The following is an 18217-nucleotide window of genomic DNA, read 5'->3' as shown; positions in this document are numbered from 1 at the left end:
TATAAACCCAGCGGCTCTGGATCTATTACACGCTATATAAACCCAGCGGCTCTGGATCTATTACACGGTATAAAAACTCAGCTGTTCTGGATCTATTACACGGTATATAAACCCAGCGGCTCTGGATCTATTACACGGTATATAAACCCAGCGGCTCTGGATCTATTACACGGTATATAAACCCAGCTGTTCTGGATCTATTACATGGTATATAAACCCAGCTGTTCTGGATCTATTACATGGTATATAAGCCCAGCTGTTCTGGATCTATTACACGTTATATAAACCCAGCTGTTCTGGATCTATTACACGGTATATAAACCCAGCGGCTCTGGATCTATTACACGGTATATAAACCCAGCTGTTCTGGATCTATTACACGGTATATAAACCCAGCTGTTCTGGATCTATTACATGGTATATAAACCCAGCGGCTCTGGATCTATTACACGCTATATAAACCCAGCGGCTCTGGATCTATTACACGGTATAAAAACTCAGCTGTTCTGGATCTATTACACGGTATATAAACCCAGCGGCTCTGGATCTATTACACGGTATATAAACCCAGCGGCTCTGGATCTATTACACGGTATATAAACCCAGCTGTTCTGGATCTATTACATGGTATATAAACCCAGCTGTTCTGGATCTATTACATGGTATATAAGCCCAGCTGTTCTGGATCTATTACACGTTATATAAACCCAGCTGTTCTGGATCTATTACACGGTATATAAACCCAGCGGCTCTGGATCTATTACATGGTATATAAACCCAGCTGCTATATATACACACACACACACACACACACACACACACACACACACACACACACACACACACACACACACACACACACACACACTATATAGAGGCCCCACGTGCTTCCCTCCCTCCCCCCGTTGGCACGCACGCGTATCCAACAACCCTCGGGTTGAGGGGGGGTACTTGCAAGGGATATTTAAACCCTGCACGCGCTCAAGCCCAGAACTGACTCTGTTTTCCCTCCCATCCCATGCAGCGGGGGGGGGGGGGGGGCTATTTAAACCCGGCGCGAGTCCCTCCCACCCATCCCGTGCCTCCAATGGTTTGCATGTGTTGGCTTCCTCCTCCCCTCCCCCTCACCACGAGGTGGTGTAGATTTGCGCGCGCAGCAGCGGGGGGAGGAGGGCTATTTAAACCCGGCACGGGTACGGAGCTTACATTAATCCTGTTTTCCCTCCCACCCACCCATCCCAGTGAGAAAGTTGTGTTGTGTCTAACCATTTCTTATGAATCTGTTAGCAGATCCATCATTACAGCTTTGGTGGAAGTGCCCGGCCAGTCATCGTAGGGACACCGTAAATACCCGAAATGGGGCTCCACCCGATGCGGATGGGCCGCCAGTTAACGGTCCCTCGGAGAAGATCGTGCGGGCTGGAGGCGCCGACGCAGGCGGTCAGTCGCTGTACCCCTGGCACCAATCTGGCGTCCGGCGGTTTGGAGATGGCTCCCGCCGGACGGTAGATTAGGGCGGTTTGGAGATGTCTCCCGCCGGACGGTAGATTAGGGCGGTTTGGAGATGTCTCCCGCCGGACGGTAGATTAGGGCGGTTTGGAGATGTCTCCCGCCAGACGGTAGATTAGGGCGGTTTGGAGATGGGTTCCCGCCGGGCGGTAGATTAGGGCGGTTTGGAGATGGGTTCCCGCCGGGCGGTAGATTAGGACGGTTTGGAGATGGGTTCCCGCCGGGCGGTAGATTAGGGCGGTTTGGAGATGTCTCCCGCCGGAAGGGAGATTAGGGCGGTTTGGAGATGTCTCCCACCAGACGGTAGATTAGGGCGGTTTGGAGAAGGTCTCCTGCCGGACGATAGATTAGGGCGGTTTGGAGAAGGTCTCCCGCCGGACGGTAGATTAGGGCGGTTTGAAGATGTCTCCCGCCGGACGGTAGATTAGGGCGGTTTGAAGATGTCTCCCGCCGGACGGTAGATTAGGGCGGTTTGGAGAAGGTTTCCTGCCGGACGGTATATTAGGAAAGTTTGGAGAGGTCTCCTGCCGGGCGGTAGATTAGGGCAGTTTGGAGATGTCTCCCGCCGAACGGTAGATTAGGACAGTTTGGAGAAGGTCTCCCACCGAACGGTAGATTAGGACAGTTTGGAGAAGGTCTCCCGCCGGGCGGTAGATTAGGGCGGTTTGGAGAGGGGCTCCCGCCGAACGGTAGATTAGGGCGGTTTGGAGATGTCTCCCGCCGGACGGTAGATTAGGACAGTTTGGAGAAGGTCTCCCGCCGGACGGTAGATTAGGACAGTTTGGAGAAGGTCTCCCGCCGGACGGGAGATTAGGGCGGTTTGGAGACGTCTCCCGCCGGACGGTAGATTAGGGCGGTTTGGAGACGTCTCCCGCCGGACGGTAGATTAGGGCGGTTTGGGGATGTCTCCCGCCGGACGGGAGATTAGGGCGGTTTGGAGATGTCTCCCGCCGGACAGTAGATTAGGGCGGTTTGGAGATGTCTCCCGCCGGACGGTAGATTAGGAAGGTTTGGAGATGTCTCCCGGCGGACGGTAGATTAGGGCGGTTTGGAGATGTCTCCCGCCGGACGGTAGATTAGGAAGGTTTGGAGATGTCTCCCGCCGGACGGTAGATTAGGACGATTTGGAGATGGCTCCCGCGGGACGGTAGATTAGGGCGGTTTGGAGATGGCTCCCGCGGGACGGTAGATTAGGGCGGTTTGGAGATGGCTCCCGCCGGACGGTAGATTAGGGCGGTTTGGAGATGGCTCCCGCCGGACGGTAGATTAGGACGGTTTGGAGATGGCTCCCGCGGGACGGTAGATTAGGGCGGTTTGGAGATGGCTCCCGCCGGACGTAGATTAGGACGGTTTGGAGATGTCTCCCGCCGGATGGTAGATTAGGGCGGTTTGGAGATCTCTCCCGCCGGACGGTAGATTAGGGCGGTTTGGAGATGTCTCCCGCCGGATGGTAGATTAGGGCGGTTTGGAGATGTCTCCCGCCGGACGGGAGATTAGGGCGGTTTGGAGATGTCTCCCGCCAGACGGTAGATTAGGGCGGTTTGGAGATGGGTTCCCGCCGGGCGGTAGATTAGGGCGGGTTGGAGATGTCTCCCGCCGGACGGTAGATTAGGAAGGTTTGGAGATGTCTCCCGCCGGATGGTAGATTAGGACAGTTTGGAGAAGGTCTCCCGCCGGATGGTAGATTAGGGCGGTTTGGAGATGTCTCCCGCCGGACGGTAGATTAGGGCGGTTTGGAGATGTCTCCCGCCGGACGGTAGATTAGGACAGTTTGGAGAAGGTCTCCCGCCGGACGGTAGATTAGGGCGGTTTGGAGAAGGTCTCCCGCCGGACGGTAGATTAGGGCGGTTTGAAGATGTCTCCCGCCGGACGGTAGATTAGGGCGGTTTGGAGATGTCTCCCGCCGGACGGTAGATTAGGGCGGTTTGGAGATGTCTCCCGCCGGATGGTAGATTAGGGCGGTTTGGAGATGTCTCCCGCCGGACGGGAGATTAGGGCGGTTTGGAGATGTCTCCCGCCAGATGGTAGATTAGGGCGGTTTGGAGATGTCTCCCGCCGGACGGTAGATTAGGACGGTTTGGAGATGTCTCCCGCCGGACGGTAGATTAGGACGGTTTGGAGATGTCTCCCGCCGGACGGTAGATTAGGACGGTTTGGAGATGTCTCCCGCCGGACGGTAGATTAGGGCGGTTTGGAGATGTCTCCCGCCGGAAGGGAGATTAGGGCGGTTTGGAGAAGGGCTCCCGCGGGACGGTAGATTAGGGCGGTTTGGAGAAGGGCTCCCGCGGGACGGTAGATTAGGACGGTTTGGAGATGTCTCCCGCCGAGCGGTAGATTAGGGCGGTTTGGAGATGTCTCCCGCCGGACGGTAGATTAGGGCGGTTTGGAGATGTCTCCCGCCGGATGGTAGATTAGGGCGGTTTGGAAAAGGGCTCCCGCCGGACGGTAGATTAGGAAGGTTTGGAGATGTCTCCCGCCGGACGGTAGATTAGGAAGGTTTGGAGATGTCTCCCGCCGGACGGTAGATTAGGGCGGTTTGGAGATGTCTCCCGCCGGACGGTAGATTAGGGCAGTTTGGAGATGTCTCCCGCCGGACGATAGATTAGGGCGGTTTGGAGAAGGTCTCCCGCCGGACGGTAGATTAGGGCAGTTTGGAGATGGTCTCCCGCCGGACGATAGATTAGGGCGGTTTGGAGATGTCTCCCGCCGGAAGGGAGATTAGGGCGGTTTGGAGAAGGGCTCCCGCGGGACGGTAGATTAGGGCGGTTTGGAGAAGGGCTCCCGCGGGACGGTAGATTAGGGCGGTTTGGAGAAGGTCTCCCGCCGGACGATAGATTAGGGCGGTTTGGAGAAGGTCTCCCGCCGGACGGTAGATTAGGGCGGTTTGCAGATGTCTCCCGCCGGACGGGAGATTAGGGCGGTTTGGAGATGTCTCCCGCCGGACGGTAGATTAGGGCGGTTTGGAGATGTCTCCCGCCGGGCGGTAGATTAGGGCGGTTTGGAGATGTCTCCCGCCGGGCGGTAGATTAGGGCGGTTTGCAGATGTCTCCCGCCGGACGGTAGATTAGGGCGGTTTGGAGATGTCTCCAGCCGGACGGTAGATTAGGGCGGTTTGGAGAAGGTCTCCCGCCGGACGGGAGATTAGGGCGGTTTGGAGATGTCTCCCGCCGGACGGTAGATTAGGGCGGTTTGGAGAAGGTCTCCCGCCGGACGGTAGATTAGGGCGGTTTGGAGATGTCTCCCGCCGGACGGTAGATTAGGGCGGTTTGGAGATGTCTCCCGCCGGACGGGAGATTAGGGCGGTTTGGAGATGTCTCCCGCCGGACGGTAGATTAGGGCGGTTTGGAGATGTCTCCCGCCGGACGGTAGATTAGGGCGGTTTGGAGATGTCTCCCGCCGGACGGTAGATTAGGGCGGTTTGGAGATGTCTCCCGCCGGACGGGAGATTAGGGCGGTTTGGAGATGTCTCCCGCCGGACGGTAGATTAGGGCGGTTTGGAGATGTCTCCCGCCGGACGGGAGATTAGGGCGGTTTGGAGATGTCTCCCGCCGGACGGTAGGTTAGGGCGGTTTGGGGATGTCTCTCGCTGGATGATACAGAGAATAGGGCTGACGACAAATGACTAGCGATTGGCTGACAGTTATTTACAAGTATTGATCAGGCAATAAAGCTGTGACCAATTATTACTTCCACAGAACTGTGTGTTCTCAGTGTGTAAGTGGGGGGTAAGTATCCCCTCGCGGGAGGAGAGAGAGGGGAGAGAGAGAGAGGGGAGAGAGGGGAGAGAGAGAGAGAGGGGAGAGAGGGGAGAGAGGGGAGAGAGGGGAGAGAGAGGAGAGAGAGAGAGAGAGAGAGGAGAGAGAGAGAGGGGAGAGAGGGGAGAGAGAGAGAGATAGAGAGGAGAGAGAGGAGAGAGAGGAGAGAGGGGAGAGAGAGAGGAGAGAGAGGAGAGGGGAGAAGGGAGAGAGGAGAGGGGAGAAGGGAGAGGGGAGAGGGGAGAGGGGAGAGAGAGAGGAGAGAGGAGAGAGAGAGAGAGAGAGGGTGAGAGGGTGAGAGAGAGGAGAGAGAGGAGAGGGTGAGAGAGAGGAGAGAGAGGAGAGAGGAGAGAGAGAGAGAGAGGAGAGAGGAGAGAGAGAGAGAGAGAGAGGAGAGAGGAGTGAGGAGAGAGAGATCACCCCCATCCGGTAACTGCAATGGGTTCTTTAGAAGACCTTCGATCCCAAAGATGGAGGAACCACAATCTAGCAAGATGTCCTGGGTAAGTGGATAGTTCGAAACAAGTTCCAGAGATCCCAAAGAATAACACCTTGCTGGCAGGTCACTGTGGCGTCTGGCGCTCGAGTGAATCTCCTGCGCTCCGTGATGACGTAGTGTCTATGCGTCTACGTGATGACGCTCCCTGACGCGTTTCGTCACACACGGGTGACTTTTTTTTTAACTCATCACTCACATTTATACCCTCATTAGCCGCTGCTTTATTGTTTTGTTTAATACATAGTAGACAGACAGAGCCCCTGTAGATAGCACTCTGTTTCTGTATGAATTGGTGATTTGTTTAAAATAACTTTATTAATTGACAATATCGTTAAAATATTGGGGTTTAAAACAATGATTAAATGACGCCAAGTGTGGCTAACTCTATGGATAGGTGTATCCAGAGGAGTATACAATGGTGTATTAATGCCCAGTGTTAGGGTAATTCACTGGCCCTAGTGTTCCTCATATGGAGAGAATGGGCTAGAGTTCTTATGGTGAAAGTAGCGGCTGTGTGGACCACATATGTAGTGCCCCAGTATAGGTCCAATCAACTAATACTGGGGCACTACATATGGATACACCTATCCTATACCTACCTTAATACTATGTATTAAGTTATACGCCCTTTGCAGCACCAGTTTCATTGTTCTATAGTAAAGCTGAAGCGGGGGTAAACATACGTATAAAATTATTGTTTTGTTTGTCATATATATATATGGGGGGGGTGAGCGGGCGGGGGGGGGGGGAAGAGCGGGGGGAGGGGGGGTGTGAGTGGGTGGGGGTGAGGGAGAGCGCCGGGTGAGGGAGTGGCCTATGGGTGGTGAGAGCCGTGGGGAGCGCTCTCGGGGATGGTCAGCTGGGGGAGCGGCCTATGTGAGGGGAGAGCCGCAGAGAGCGTGGGGTGTGTGTGTGTGTGTGTGTGTGTGTGCGTGTGTGCGTGTGTGCGACCTTTGGCCCGTCACTCCGCCTCAGGCCAATGAGAGGTGTGCGGGGGCGGGCGGGCCAAGGAAGCAATCTCATTGGCCTGGCCCAAGGTCCAATGGGATTGCCGCTAGGGACACAGGGAGGGACACAGGGAGACACATACAGACATAGCCACATAAGACGCTTTCAGAAATATATAGTAGATATACAGTGGTCGACAAATCACCAAAAAATCTACTCGCCAAACAAAAAATCTACTCGCCACCTAGTACCACACGTGTGCTGCTTGGGCCAATAGGAGCTCGCCACGATGTTAAATCCACTCGCCCGGGGCGAGCAAATGTATAGGTTTGTCGAACACATATATATATATATATATATATATACACACACACTATATATACACACCTGTCCCGTGAAGAGTCTCCAGTGGGAGGAGACGGCGTACGAGGCGTCCATGAGGAGAGGGGGGAGAGCGGCCCCCGATGTGATACACAGCATCTTCAGCGCAAGGAGGGTGCTGTCTACTGACTGCCCCTGTAATACCTGAGAGAGAGGGGGGGGTGAGAGTGGGGCGGGGGGAGGAGAAGGGGGAGAGGAATGAGGGAGGAGGAAGAGGGAGTGGAGAGTGAGGAGAGGGGGAGAGAAAGGGGGATAGGACAGGGGATGAGAGGGAGGGGGGAGAGAAGAAAGGGAAGGGGAGAGAAGAAAGGAAGGGGGGAGAGAAGGGATGAAGGGGGAGAGAAGAGAGGATGGGTGGAGAGAAGAGAGGAAGGAGGAGAGGGAAGGTGGAGAGATGAAAGGGAGAGGGGAGAGAGAAGGCTGAGAGGGAGGGGTAAGAGAGAGGAGAGGGGGAAAGAGGAGAGGGGGAGAAGAGAGGGAGGGGTGAGAGAATAGAGAAAGTCGGGAGAGAATAGAGAGAGGGGAATAGGAGAAGGGGACAGGGAGGGGGAGTGAGGGAGAGGGGAGTGAGGAAAGTGGTCAGAGGGAGGGGAGGAGAGTTGGGAGGGGAGGGGAGGAGAGTTGGAAGGGGTGGAGAGGCGGGAGGAGTGGAGAGAAAGAGGGAGAACTGAAGGAGGGGGAGAGAGGGTGGAGTGAAGGAGGAGGGGTAAAGAGAGAGAGAGAGACAGGAGATGGGGGAGGAAAACAGACAGTCTTACTTGTTCTGTTGACTCTTGGTGACTCTCAATGGCTCTCAGCATAAGAGACAGCTTCTGTTCCGCCTGAGACACACACAGGTGTGTAAATACTATATACACACACCCATCCTAATATATATATATACTATCCACACACAGGCGTGTAAATACTATATACACACACCCATCCTAATATATATATATATATATATATATATATATATATATATATATATATATATACTATCCACACACAGGCGTGTAAATACTATATACACACACCCATCCTAATATATATATACTATCCACACACAGGCGTGTAAATACTATATACACACACCCATCCTAATATATATATACTATCCACACACAGGTGTGTAAATACTATATACACACACCCATCCTAATATATATATATACTATCCACACACAGGCGTGTAAATACTATATACACACACCCATCCTAATATATATATATATATACTATCCACACACAGGCGTGTAAATACTATATACACACACCCATCCTTTTATATATATGTATACTATCCACACACAGGTGTGTATTATATACACACACCCATCCTTATATATATATATACTATCCACACACAGGTGTGTATTATATACACACACCCATCCTTATATATATATAAATATATATATACTATCCACACACAGGTGTGTAAATACTATATACACACACCCATCCTAATATATATATATATATATAAATATATATATATACTATCCACACACAGGTGTGTAAATACTATATACACACACCCATCCTTATATATATATATATATATACTATCCACACACAGGTGTGTATTATATACACACACCAAACCCCCACCCGCATGGAGACTCCCTAACTAAGCCACCACATTTTTTACTCCCCTCCCCTGCAGAGCTCTCTTAACCCCGCCCCCGAGGAGCGATATCTCTTCCTGTTCCTGATCCCTCTCCGTTACACCACCCCGAGGAGATATATCTCTTCCTATCCCTGATCCCGCCCCCGAGGAGGTATATCCCTTCCTGTTCCTGATCCCGCCCGAGGAGCGATATCTCTTCCTGTTCCTGATCCCTCTCCGTTACCCCACCCTGAGGAGGTATATCTCTTCCTGTCCCTGATCCCGCCCCCGAGGAGCGATATCCCTTCCTGTTCCTGATCCCTCTCCGTTACCCCACCCTGAGGAGTTATATCTCTTCCTGTCCCTGATCCCTCTCCGTTACCCCACCCCGAGGAGCAATATCCCTTCCTGTTCCTGATCCCTCTCCGTTACCCCACCCTGAGGAGGTATATCTCTTCCTGTCCCTGATCACGCCCCCGAGGAGGTATATCTCTTCCTGTCCCTGATCCCGCCCCTGAGGAGGTATATCCCTTCCTGTTCCTGATCCCGCCCGAGGAACGATATCCCTTCCTGTTCCTGATCCCTCTCCGTTACCCCACCCTGAGGAGTTATATCTCTTCCTGTCCCTGATCCCTCTCCGTTACCCCACCCCGAGGAGCAATATCCCTTCCTGTTCCTGATCCCTCTCCGTTACCCCACCCTGAGGAGGTATATCTCTTCCTGTCCCTGATCACGCCCCCGAGGAGGTATATCTCTTCCTGTCCCTGATCCCGCCCCTGAGGAGGTATATCCCTTCCTGTTCCTGATCCCGCCCGAGGAACGATATCCCTTCCTGTTCCTGATCCCTCTCCGTTAGCCCACCCTGAGGAGATATATCTCTTCCTGTCCCTGATCCCGCCCCCGAGGAGGTATATCCCTTCCTGTTCCTGATCCCGCCCCCAAAGAGCGATATCCCTTCCTGTTCCTGATCCCTCTCCGTTAGCCCACCCTGAGGAGGTATATCTCTTCCTGTCCCTGATCCCGCCCCCTGAGGAGCGATATCCCTTCCTGTTCCCTCTCCATTACTGCACCCCGAGGAGGTATATCTCTTCCTGTCCCTGATCCCGCCCGAGGAGCGATATCCCTTCCTGTTCCTGATCCTCTCCGTTAGCCCACCCCGAGGAGGTATATCTCTTCCTGTCCCTGATCCCGCCCCCTGAGGAGCGATATCCCTTCCTGTTCCCTCTCCATTACTGCACCCGAGGCGATATATCTCTTCCTGTCCCTGATCCCGCCCCTGAGGAGCGATATCCCTTCCTGTTCCCTCTCCATTACTGCACCCGAGGAGGTATATCTCTTCCTGTCCCTGATCCCGCCCCTGAGGAGCGATATCCTCTCCTACCTTAGCCATTCTCCCAAGGAACTACCACCCTTCATCTCTTAGCCCCACCCCTAAGGATTTATATCCCCCCCCCTGCCATCACCCCAAGGATCTCTATCTGTTCCTAACCCCTCTTTTAACTCGCCCCACCGAACCACGTCCCCCTTAACCCACCCCCACCGGACCACGTCCCCCTTAACCCACCCCCACCGGACCACGTCCCCCCTTAGCCCAGCCCTGCGGTACCGTTCTGTCAGGGTCATCCGTGGCTTGCACAAATTCCAGCGCCTCCGGGGAGGAGCAACGCACGATGTCCGAACGCCCATGGTGAAAACCACGCAGTGTGACAGCCTCACACGTGGCACATACAGACCCGTGTAACCTGTGAGCAGGAAGAGAGAGAGCTCAGTCTCCCGCGCACGCCCCCTCCCTGGCAGTGAGAGATAGCTCAGTCTCCCGCGCACGCCCCCTCCCTGGCAGTGAGAGAGAGCTCAGTCTCCCGCGCACACCCCTTCCCTGGCAGTGAGAGAGAGCTCAGTCTCCCGCGCACACCCCCTCCCTGGCAGTGAGAGAGAGCTCAGTCTCCCGCGCACGCCCCCTCCCTGGCAGCGAGAGAGAGCTCAGTCTCCCGCGCACGCCCCCTCCCTGGCAGTGAGAGAGAGCTCAGTCTCCCGCGCACGCCCCCTCCCTGGCAGTGAGAGATAGCTGTCTCCCACGCACGCCCCCTCCCTGGCAGTGAGAGATAGCTCAGTCTCCCGCGCACGCCTCCTCCCTGGCAGTGAGAGATAGCTCAGTCTCAAACGCACGCCCCCTCCCTGGCAGTGAAATAGAGCTCAGTCTCCAGCGTACGCCCCCTCCCTGGCAGTGAGAGATAGCTCAGTCTCCCGCGCACGCCCCCTCCCTGGCAGTGAGAGGTAGCTCAGTCTCCCGCGCACGCCCCCTCCCTGGCAGTGATAGAGCTCAGTCTCCCGCGCACGCCCCCTCCCTGGCAGTGAGAGAGAGCTCAGTCTCCCGCGCACGCCCCCTCCCTGGCAGTGAGAGATAGCTCGGTCTCCCGCGCACGCCCCCTCCCTGGCAGTGAGAGAGAGCTCAGTCTCCCGCGCACGCCCCCTCCCTGGCTCAGTCTCCCGTGCACGCCCTCTCCCTGGCAGTGAGAGATAGCTCAGTCTCCCGCGCACGCCCCCTCCCTGGCAGTGAGAGATAGCTCAGTCTCCCGCGCACGCCCCCTCCCTGGCAGTGAGAGATAGCTCAGTCTCCCGCGCACGCCCCCTCCCTGGCAGTGAGAGAGAGCTCAGTCTCCCGCGCACGCCCCCTCCCTGGCAGTGAGAGATAGCTCAGTCTCCCGCTCACGCCCCCTCCCTGGCAGTGATAGAGCTCAGTCTCCCACGCACGCCCCCTCCCTGGTAGTGAGAGATAGCTCAGTCTCCCGAGCACGCCCCCTCCCTGGCAGTGAGAGATAGCTCAGTCTCCCGCGCACGCCCCCTCCCTGGCAGTGAGAGATAGCTCAGTCTCCCGCTCACGCCCCCTCCCTGGCAGTGATAGAGCTCAGTCTCCCACGCACGCCCCCTCCCTGGTAGTGAGAGAGGGCTCAGTCTCCCGCGCACGCCCCCTCCCTGGCAGTGAGAGAGAGCTCAGTCTCCCGCGCACGCCCACTCCCTGGCAGTGAGAGATAGCTCAGTCTCCCGCGCACGCCCCCTCCCTGGCAGTGAGAGAGAGCTCAGTCTCCCGCGCACGCCCCCTCCCTGGCAGTGAGAGATAGCTCAGTCTCCCGCGCACGCCCCCTCCCTGGCAGTGAGAGATAGCTCAGTCTCAAACGCACGCCCCCTCCCTGGCAGTGAGAGATAGCTCAGTCTCCCGCGCACGCCCCCTCCCTGGCAGTGAGAGATAGCTCAGTCTCAAACGCACGCCCCCTCCCTGGCAGTGAGAGAGAGCTCAGTCTCCCGCGCACGCCCCCTCCCGGGCAGGGACCCTACCTGTAGTATCCGAGCTGCAGAGCGATCTGGAGGAAGGCCCCGGGTCCCAGGCTGTGTCTCTGAGGAAAGCGTTTGCCGAAGTCGGGGAACGAGAAGCAGCAGATGTCCAAATCACTGACCAGTCTGTGGGGGAAGGGGAGGAGCCTCATGACACGCCCACATCGCCCTCATTACCATAACAAGCATCTCATGGCCCCTCCCCTCATTATCACATCATCTATATAGCATATAACCCCCTTTCTCATAGTCCCTCCCCTCATTATCATAACCCCGCCCTCTGCACATCACATCATCTATATCTCATATAGTCCCTTTCTCGTAGCCCCATCCCTCATAATAACCCCGCCCTCTGCACATCACATCATCTATATCTCATATAGTCCCCTCTCATAGCCCCTCCCCTCATTATCATAACCCCGCCCTCTGCACATCACATCATCTATATCTCATATAGTCCCTTTCTCGTAGCCCCTCCCCTCATTATCATAACCCCGCCCTCTGCACATCACATCATCTATATCTCATATAGTCCCCTCTCATAGCCCCTCCCCTCATTATCATAACCCCAACCTCTGCACATCACATTATCTATATATCATATAGTCCCCTTTCACGTAGCCCCTCCCCTCATAATCATAACCCCGCCTTCTGCTTAATCACATCATCTATATATCATATAGTCCCCTTTCTCGTAGCCCCTCCCCTCAAAAGAACCCCGCCCTCTGCACATCACATTATCTATTTAGCATATAGTCCCCTTTCTCGTAGCCCCTCCCCTCATAATAACCCCGCCCTCTGCACATCACATTATCTATATATCATATAGTCCCCTTTCTCGTAGCCCCTCCCCTCATAATAACCCCGCCCTCTGCACATCACATTATCTATATATCATATAGTCCCCTTTCTCGTAGCCCCTCCCCTCATAATAACCCCACCCTCTGCACATCACATCATCTATATATCATATAGTCCCCTTTCTCAAAGTCCCTCCCCTCATTATCATAACCCCGCCCTCTGCACATCACATCATCTATATCTCATATAGTCCCCTCTCATAACCCCTCCCCTCATCATAACCTCCTCGCCTTCTGCATAATCACATAATCTCTCATTTAGCCCCTCCCCTCCTTATCACAGCTCCTCCTCTAATTATAAATAAGCACACCCTTTTATCATCGCCCCTCCTGTCCTTATGCCCCTCATCAATATTGCTCCACCCCCGCATCATATAAATATCATACTGCCCCCTGCTTATAATTGCTCATCCACTCATTATCACACTCCATCATTATCATAGCCCCGCCCCCTCCTTATAATAGCCCCGCCCACCACCTCATTTCCCCCTCTATTTAACATATAGCTCCTCCCTTCCTTATCATGGACCCTCATCATCATAGCTCCACCCCCTCAACACATAATATACCCCTCATTATCACATCATCTATATATCACAGAGCCCCACCTTCATTATCATAACCCCTCCCCTCAAACACCCACTCTCATATCCCCGCCCTCCTCATTAGCATAGCCCCGCCCCTCACATGTCCAGGTTCTGCTTGGCCTCCTCTATGTGGTGTTTGGTCTCGGGGGTGAAGTTGAAGTAGAGTTTCTTGGGGGGAGGCAGGCGGATCATTGGGGTGCGGGGGGGCAGCAGGCTGGGGCCCCCGGAGCTGGTGGGGGGGAGGGAAGAGGTCAGACACTACACTGGCGCACTGCATCCTGTACTAATCACATCCTAACACTGCGTCCTGTACTAATCACATCCTAACTCTGCGTCCTGTACTTATCACATCCTAACACCGCGTCCTGTACTAATCCCATCCTAACACTGCATCCTGTACTAATCTCATCCTAACACTGTATCCTGTACTAATCTTATCCTAACACTGCATCCTGTACTAATCACATCCTAACACTGCATCCTGTACTAATCACATCCTAACACTGCGTCCTGTACTAATCACACCCTAACACTGCGTCCTGTACTAATCACATCCTAACACTGCATCCTGTACTAATCACACCCTAACACTGCGTCCTGTACTAATCACATCCTAACACTGCATCCTGTACTAATCCCATCCTAACACCGCGTCCTGTACTAATCCCATCCTAACACTGCGTCCTGTACTAATCACATCCTAACACTGCATCCTGTACTAATCACATCCTACCACTGTATCCTGTACTAATCACATCCTAACACTGCATCCTGTACTAATCACATCCTAACACTCCATCCTGTACTAATCACATCCTAACACTGCATCCTGTACTAATCACATCCTAACACTGCGTCCTGTACTAATCACATCCTAACACTGCGTCCTGTACTAATCACATCCTAACACTGCCTCCTGTACTAATCCCATCCTAACACTGCGTCCTGTACTAATCACATCCTAACACTGCCTCCTGTACTAATCACATCCTAACACTGCCTCCTGTACTAATCCCATCCTAACACAGCCTCCTGTACTAATCACATCCTAACACTGCATCCTGTACTAATCACATCCTAACACTGCGTCCTGTACTAATCCCATCCTAACACTGCGTCCTGTACTAATCCCACCCTAACACTGCGTCCTGTACTAATCACATCCTAACACTGCGTCCTGTACTAATCCCACCCTAACACTGCATCCTGTACTAATCACATCCTAACACTGCGTCCTGTACTAATCACATCCTAACACTGCGTCCTGTACTAATCACATCCTAACACAGCATCCTGTACTAATCCCATCCTAACACCGCATCCTGTACTAATCACATCCTAACACTGCATCCTGTACTAATCACACCCTAACACTGCGTCCTGTACTAATCACATCCTAACACCGCATCCTGTACTAATCACATCCTAACACTGCATCCTGTACTAATCACATCCTAACACTGCATCCTGTACTAATCACATCCTAACACTGCATCCTGTACTAATCACACCCTAACACAGCGTCCTGTACTAATCCCATCCTAACACTGCATCCTGTACTAATCACATCCTAACACTGCGTCCTGTACTAATCACATCCTAACACTGCATCCTGTACTAATCACATCCTAACACTGCGTCCTGTACTAATCCCATCCTAACACCGCATCCTGTACTAATCACATCCTAACACTGCATCCTGTACTAATCACACCCTAACACTGCGTCCTGTACTAATCACATCCTAACACCGCATCCTGTACTAATCACATCCTAACACCGCATCCTGTACTAATCACATCCTAACACTGCATCCTGTACTAATCACATCCTAACACTGCGTCCTGTACTAATCACATCCTAACACTGCATCCTGTACTAATCACATCCTAACACTGCGTCCTGTACTAATCACATCCTAACACTGCGTCCTGTACTAATCACATCCTAACACTGCGTCCTGTACTAATCACATCCTAACACTGCATCCTGTACTAATCACATCCTAACACTGCATCCTGTACTAATCACACCCTAACACTGCGTCCTGTACTAATCACACCCTAACACTGCGTCCTGTACTAATCACACCCTAACACTGCGTCCTGTACTAATCACATCCTAACACTGCGTCCTGTACTAATCACATCCTAACACTGCATCCTGTACTAATCACACCCTAACACTGCGTCCTGTACTAATCACACCCTAACACTGCGTCCTGTACTAATCACACCCTAACACTGCGTCCTGTACTAATCACATCCTAACACTGCATCCTGTACTAATCACATCCTAACACCGCATCCTGTACTAATCACATCCTAACACTGCATCCTGTACTAATCACACCCTAACACTACATCCTGTACTAATCCCACCCTAACACTGCGTCCTGTACTAATCACATCCTAACACTGCGTCCTGTACTAATCACATCCTAACACTGCGTCCTGTACTAATCCCATCCTAACACTGCATCCTGTACTAATCACATCCTAACACTGCGTCCTGTACTAATCACACCCTAACACTGCGTCCTGTACTAATCACATCCTAACTCTGCGTCCTGTACTAATCCCATCCTAACACTGCATCCTGTACTAATCACATCCTAACACTGCATCCTGTACTAATCCCATCCTAACACTGCATCCTGTACTAATCACATCCTAACACTGTGTCCTGTACTAATCACATCCTAACACTGCGTCCTGTACTAATCACATCCTAACACTGCCTCCTGTACTAATCACATCCTAACACAGCATCCTGTACTAATCACACCCTAACACTGCGTCCTGTACTAATCACACCCTAACACTGCGTCCTGTACTAATCACATCCTAACACTGCGTCCTGTACTAATCACATCCTAACACTGCCTCCTGTACTAATCACATCCTAACACTGCCTCCTGTACTAATCACATCCTAACACAGCATCCTGTACTAATCACATCCTAACACTGCGTCCTGTACTAATCACATCCTAACACTGCGTCCTGTACTAATCACACCCTAACACTGCGTCCTGTACTAATCACATCCTAACACTGCCTCCTGTACTAATCACATCCTAACACTGCGTCCTGTACTAATCACACCCTAACACTGCGTCCTGTACTAATCCCATCCTAACACTGCATCCTGTACTAATCACATCCTAACACTGCACCCTGTACTAATCACATCCTAACACTGCGTCCTGTACTAATCACATCCTAACACTGTATCCTGTACTAATCACACCCTAACACTGCATCCTGTACTAATCACATCCTAACACTGCATCCTGTACTAATCACATCCTAACACTGCATCCTGTACTAATCACATCCTAACACTGCGTCCTGTACTAATCCCATCCTAACACTGTATCCTGTACTAATCACATCCTAACACTGCGTCCTGTACTAATCACACCCTAACACTGCGTCCTGTACTAATCACATCCTAACACTGCATCCTGTACTAATCCCATCCTAACACTGTATCCTGTACTAATCACATCCTAACACTGCCTCCTGTACTAATCACATCCTAACACTGTATCCTGTACTAATCACATCCTAACACTGCGTCCTGTACTAATCACATCCTAACACTGCCTCCTGTACTAATCACATCCTAACACTGCCTCCTGTACTAATCACATCCTAACACTGCACCCTGTACTAATCACATCCTAACACTGCGTCCTGTACTAATCACATCCTAACACTGTATCCTGTACTAATCACACCCTAACACTGCATCCTGTACTAATCACATCCTAACACTGCATCCTGTACTAATCACATCCTAACACTGCATCCTGTACTAATCACATCCTAACACTGCGTCCTGTACTAATCACATCCTAACACTGTATCCTGTACTAATCACATCCTAACACTGTATCCTGTACTAATCACATCCTAACACTGCGTCCTGTACTAATCACACCCTAACACTGGATCCTGTACTAATCACATCCTAACACTGCATCCTGTACTAATCACATCCTAACACTGCATCCTGTACTAATCCCATCCTAACACTGCATCCTGTACTAATCACATCCTAACACTGCGTCCTGTACTAATCCCATCCTAACACTGCGTCCTGTACTAATCACATCCTAACACTGCATCCTGTACTAATCACATCCTAACACTGCGTCCTGTACTAATCACATCCTAACACTGCGTCCTGTACTAATCACATCCTAACACTGCGTCCTGTACTAATCACATCCTAACACTGCGTCCTGTACTAATCACACCCTAACACTGCTACCTGTACTAATCACATCCTAACACTGCATCCTGTACTAATCACATCCTAACACTGCATCCTGTACTAATCACATCCTAACACTGCGTCCTGTACTAATCACATCCTAACACTGCATCCTGTACTAATCACATCCTAACACTGCATCCTGTACTAATCACATCCTAACACTGCGTCCTGTACTAATCCCATCCTAACACTGCATCCTGTACTAATCCCATCCTAACACTGCTACCTGTACTAATCACATCCTAACACTGCATCCTGTACTAATCACATCCTAACACTGCATCCTGTACTAATCACATCCTAACACTGCGTCCTGTACTAATCACATCCTAACACTGCATCCTGTACTAATCACATCCTAACACTGCATCCTGTACTAATCACATCCTAACACTGCGTCCTGTACTAATCCCATCCTAACACTGCATCCTGTACTAATCACATCCTAACACTGCATCCTGTACTAAT

At 52.2% G+C, this 18217-nt stretch overlaps 1 protein-coding gene across 1 annotated transcript in view; it reads right to left on the bottom strand.

Annotated features, from left to right (window-relative positions):
- The window catches only part of LOC142484908 (carnitine O-acetyltransferase-like), a 76469-nt gene extending 62753 nt beyond the window's left edge, over positions 1–13716 (bottom strand). Inside the window, exons 1-5 of the mRNA XM_075584147.1 lie at positions 13564–13716; positions 12020–12142; positions 10293–10428; positions 7851–7913; positions 7099–7236 (exon numbers count right to left, since the gene is read on the bottom strand). Of these exons, the coding sequence (XP_075440262.1) occupies positions 7099–7236; positions 7851–7913; positions 10293–10428; positions 12020–12142; positions 13564–13655 (552 nt within the window). The 5' untranslated portion in view covers positions 13656–13716. The remainder of the gene's footprint in view (positions 1–7098; positions 7237–7850; positions 7914–10292; positions 10429–12019; positions 12143–13563) is intronic.
- Between the last annotated feature and the right edge of the window lie 4501 nt (positions 13717–18217).

This window comes from Ascaphus truei, unplaced genomic scaffold, assembly GCF_040206685.1.
Source record: "Ascaphus truei isolate aAscTru1 unplaced genomic scaffold, aAscTru1.hap1 HAP1_SCAFFOLD_459, whole genome shotgun sequence".
Classification (NCBI taxonomy): Eukaryota; Metazoa; Chordata; class Amphibia; order Anura; family Ascaphidae; genus Ascaphus; species Ascaphus truei.
This window is presented reverse-complemented; position numbering and strand designations above follow the sequence as displayed.